The 5507-nt window shown below is 34.5% G+C and overlaps 1 protein-coding gene across 1 annotated transcript; it reads right to left on the reverse strand.

The window, feature by feature from the left end:
* Nucleotides 1–1238: 1238 nt before the first annotated feature.
* Nucleotides 1239–4184, reverse strand: LOC123673402. The gene has a single exon (XM_045607888.1). It carries the CDS (start codon nt 4182–4184, stop codon nt 1239–1241), a length of 2946 nt encoding a protein of 981 aa, XP_045463844.1.
* Nucleotides 4185–5507: the final 1323 nt, after the last annotated feature.

Consider the following 5507-nt stretch of genomic DNA (forward strand, 5'->3'; position numbering starts at 1 on the left):
ATTAGGATAAAATATAACAAAATGAAAAAATTGTTTTCCGAGAAGTAAATCAAAAATTTTCACAGCCTTGAAGTCACAGATAAAGGCCACTCCTACTGTTTTTTTTGAGCTGATTCGCGTGTGAGCTTCTCCTACTATCGGTCTATTTGATTGAAGATGGTTGAAATATGTGCAGTCAGTTTTTGATAATTACCTGAAGCACGCAAGATTTGGTGTTTAAACACGAAATCCAATAATAATCCAAAGACAGTTTGAGGTCGTTTATACAAGAAATTCGTAATTGCCTCTGAAAAGATAAATGATTGTTTTATTGTTGGTTTTTTTCATTCAGACTCAAGACAATTATCTTGTCTATGTCTGTGACCTTTTTCATTGAGGAGAAATATAAAAACTATGAAATTTGTGACAAGAAGTAAATAATACAACTCATTGTAGCTTTTCATCGAAAAAATTTATCTAGGATCAATCGAGTAATTTGAAAAGGAAAAAATTTTATTCGAATGTCTAATATGTATTTAGATATACATATATGTGTTTGAAATGAAAATAACCATATTGTATCTTTCAAACAGCGAATTACAGCCATCTATTAGTAAGTTATTATTAAATGCCATTTCATGAGCCATAATAGCTTGACAAATAAACATTTTAAAAAACTTGTAAGAAGTCATCAAACAATAGTGACTTATCTGATAACATCATGCATAAAAAATTATTAATCCATTTTTTAATTACAAACAGATAGTTGAATAACTTTAAGAAGAAAGTATGAGAATTATTCAACTATCTATCGGTAAATAATTAAATAATGTTTTAATGACCATAACGTGATCAGATAAGCAGAAAAAGTTAGACGCTTTTCTTGAAGTTTTTTTAAAATGTTTATTTGTTTTATAATTTTTTTTTCGTGGTATTTATTTATCACTGACCCCTGAACAATAAGAATTTAGTTGCTGATATCAGGACCTAATTTAGTTTATTCACAAATTCTTATGGATACCTCTGTTATCTATTAGAAAGTTAAATAATGGTGTAAATTCAAATGTGATATTCTTCAATAACTTTTTTATTTGAAAACTTGACAATTCAGAACTATCAAAAAACTAAACTCCCTTGATTTCCTGTTCACTCGTCTGTCAAATTAAAAAATGAATTTGGCCTTAACATTTCTCCCCCCTGTGAAGAACTTAAATCTTCACTAAGTGGTCGGAAGGATGCACAGCTTCGTAACAGGTCTTTTATAAATGCCTTTCTTCGTTTGAATTTTTGCCACCCTCACAATACCATAATTTCCTTGGTTTTCCCAAAAACGATGGTCCGCTAAACCAATCTCCATCTTGTTTAAGATCGATATTTTTCAATTCTTTGGTAGCCTGATCTGCTACATTTTCTTCAGAAGGATCCCAGTGCCACTGGAAAACATCTGCATTTTCATGGATTTCTCCTATTCGACATGACACGAACATAGGAAACCTTCTCGACTGGGATCTTATTTGTTTAAGTACCACCAATGAATCAGTCCAATAATGTGTTTCGCGAATTTTATGTTCAACTTCTTCCCATATTTTCTTGGATAGTCTGCATGCCAACACTGCTCCTTGTAACTCTAATTTGGGTATGATTTGCTGAGTCAATGGCGCAACTTTATACTCAGCAGTAACAAAGCAGACATGTGTTTCAGTATTATCCTCCTTTTCTTCTGTTCTGAAGTAAGCAACATAGGAATAAGCCTTATCACGCGCATCACAAAACACATTCGCCTTTATGATCAAAGTTGCCAAAAACCCGAAAGGATCAAATATTGACATGATGATCCGCAAGACCTTCCGTTTCGTTGGTGCTATTGATCCTGATGTTTTTTCAATAGGAATTTTGTGAAAGTTCAGCGAATATATGAATTGGTCAGTTTCTGGAGACCAAGACAATCCAAGAACTCTTTTGATTTCTTGTGAATCAATTTTAATGTTTTTTTCTGATTCAGCACGAAGACATTTTGGAATTGATTCTAGAACGCTCTTGGAGTTACTAATCCATTTCACCATTTCAAAACCAACTTGATTATGAACATAAATTACATCTCGTACTCTTTGAATAGCTTCCTCGTATGTGCTACATGAATCCAAATAATCGTCAACATAATGTTGTCTCTTCATTGCTCTGCTTATTCCAGGGAATTTATCTTCGAAACATTCAGCATTCCTGTTCTTGATGAATTGGGCTACGGATGGAGAAGACACGGCACCGAAGATCATAACATTCATTTCATAAACATCCGGAATTCCACCAAGGTTATTTTCATCATGCCAAAGAAATCGTTGAGCACATCGATCTTCCTTTTTTATTAACACTTGGTGAAACATTTCCCTGATGTCCCCACTAAATGCAATTTTTCCCTGCCTAAAGCGCCATAAAACGGAAACCAAGGAAGGAACAAAGTCTGGACCTTGTAGTAAAAAGTCATTGAGGCTATATCCAAATGATCTTGCAGCAGCGTCAAAGACAAGTCTAATTTTACCGGGCTTATGGACGTTCCACACTGCAAAATGTGGTAAAAACCAGTTTCTCGGATTTTCTGTAATCTCCTCTAACTCTAATTTTCTTGCATAACCCTTGTTGATGTAATCCTGGATCTTCTCACGGTACTGCTTTGCGAATTCACAATCTTTCTTCATTTTCCTCTCCATGCAGGAAAGACGGTTGAGTGCGTTTACTTTGCTGTCAGGAAATGCGACATCCATATTTCTCCAAAGGTGTCCAATTTCCCAACGGTTACCAATTCTTTTAGCTGTGCTATTCATGATTTCAAGTGCTTTGCGATCTTCTACTGAGCTGATGATTTTTTCATTCACTCCGAAAGCTTCTAACTTGAAACTATCTTTCACCATACGATGGAGTTCATCATCTTCAATATGTCGGCAACAAAGAGTTGCATGATTCATTTCATTTCCATCAGTTGAATCAGTGAGTGCTCCATGAATAGTCCAACCTAATTTGGATTTGGACATTATAGGTTGATTCATTTTTGGTTGTATGACCTGACGTGGTATAATTAGTCCGCAATTGTCTTGGCCAATGAGAATTTCTGGAGTTGCATTCTCTACGGCCTCTAGAATTTTCCGGTTCAAATGTGGGAAATTCTGAGACAAAAGATCTACATTGATTTTCTGGTTTGGTATACTCAAGTTTTTAACAGTCCTCAAATTTTTCAGATTATAGAAGATTTGTTTATTGCTGTCGGCAGAAATATCAACATCAACCATTTTCGATTCATCATCGAAATGGGTAATGTTATTTGTCCATTGAAAACGGAGTGGAACGATGGGTCCAGAGAGGTTCAATTTCATAGCTAAATTTTCATCCATCATCGAGCATGTGGAGCCTTCATCGAATAAGGCAAATGTCTTGATTTCATTATAAGGCCCACGAAGTATAACTGGTGCTATTCTCAGCAGAGTTTTTTGATCCACATCGTTCAATTTCGCACAAAATTCACTCGAAGCTGCTGTTTTATCTTGTAAAGTTGGATATGAGCTGTTTGGATCTCTTGCCAGATGAAGAAGACTGCTATGCTTTCCTTTACAACCCATTATACCACATCTCGTTCTGAGGAAACATTTATTAGCCATGTGACCCAATTGGAGACATAGAAAACATAATCTCAAATTCATAACTGATTGTCTTCTTTCTGGTATAGTCTTCTCTATGAATTCACCACATTCCTCTATTTTATGATTCGTTCTCTGGCAAAATACACAAACTTTGGAATTTTCTGCCTTTCTCGGCTCGGACTTTTTTGAAAAACTAACTGTTTCTTTCCTTGACATGTGTTTACTTCTCTGGAATGGATTACTTGTAGAAGCCATAGAATTTACCTCTTCTTCGTACCAATTTGCAAAATCTTCAAGGGATGTTGGTATTCCCTGTAAATCTTTCTGATATTTATATTTTCCCCAGTTGTACTTTTGTATGGTGGGAAGTTTTTCAACAATATTCACTAACATTTCCGGATGGAACAAATATAGTGAAGAATTAACATTTCTCATCGTGACCACCATATTAGTAACTGCGTTTGAGAAAAAAATACAGGATTCCAAACTGTCTTCTTTTACAGGGCTGATTTTCTTCACTTTTTCCATGAGAGATAGAACAATCCATTCAGGTCTACCAAAATTCATCTCGAGCATATTGATTATCCTTGAAACATTGCTTGGAGATATTAGAAGAGCTTTAACAGTTTCCCTAGCTTTTCCCTTGAGTGCTCTATCAAGACGAATGAGGTTATCCTGGTCTGATAATCCTACATTCCACCTTCAATGCATGTTGTGAAAACCCATATTAATGAACGGCAAAAAAAAATGACGTCCCAAAATGGCGGAAGAATCTAGAATTTCCCCCCCCCCCAAAAGTGGGTCCTGGATCCGCGCCTGACGTATTTGAGTACTTAAGTGTGTTGGTACGCTTACTAGCTTAGTATCAGTTCAACAGTGGTGAAGTACAGAACAGATAATTTTAAAGCTAAAAAGATGTCTTTGGATCATTTATATGAGTTCAGTTTCGAAAAGTTGTACAACGACTGTACAGAAAGGTAATGCTTTTACATCATTGTTTTCTTTAATTATTTTTGAAACAATATAATCGAATGTTATCTTCAGTTTCTGAATGTTGCATTTTTATAAAGAAATTTTTGTTCAATATATGTGTATGAAATGAAAGATAACCATATTGTACCTATCAAACAGCGAATTAATATGTACTTTTTTTTTCCTAGGGGTATAACTTTTGAGGAAGACTGCAGCGTATGTCTGAGTAGGTTGACTGGAGAACTGTACCTAACCGATTGCAGGCATTGTTTTCACAAAGAATGCATCGACAGGTGGTGCTCCAGTTCTTCCAAATGTTGTCCGATGTGTAGGACAACGTTAATTTTCGAAGGTACCTTCACTATCTTCGATACAAATTGGCAGAATGTCAATATACATCGTTTCGACAAGATGGACAGTGATGAAGAATATGAAGAAGATGAAGAAAGTGTTGAAAGTGAAGAGGAAAATGAAGAAGATAATAAAGAAGAAACCAACAGGGAAATTTAATTTAAGAGTGATGTTTCCTTCATTAAATTTCCCCTGGTTTATATATCTATAAACTCTTGTTATTTTTGTTTGAGAACAATTCCTATTTTCAGGATTGTAAAAATGTGAATCCTACCAGGATAATGATTGAATATCTATTACCTATTCACAGACTAACGAGTACAGAGCGTAATAATTACTAAATCAGTATGAAACTGTTCAATTATTTACCTAGAAAAATAAGATCAATTAAAGAAATTAAACTCTTCAAGAGACAATTATTCGAACTGTTAATTAAATGTGAACCATATTCTTTAAATGAATTTATAGTCTTTTGTCATGTACAAATATCATAGATATATTAGTTCATTGATTTATTTTTTTGTAAGGAATTTGTGACTTGTTTTTATCATTTTGTAATGTACATACAATTCTGGA

Source organism: Harmonia axyridis, chromosome 2, assembly GCF_914767665.1.
Source record: "Harmonia axyridis chromosome 2, icHarAxyr1.1, whole genome shotgun sequence".
Classification (NCBI taxonomy): Eukaryota; Metazoa; Arthropoda; class Insecta; order Coleoptera; family Coccinellidae; genus Harmonia; species Harmonia axyridis.

Coding starts and splice junctions, on each gene's coding strand:
- LOC123673402 (XM_045607888.1), bottom strand. CDS start 4,184: ATGCTCGAGATGAATTTTGGTAGACCTGAATGGATTGTTCTATCTCTC.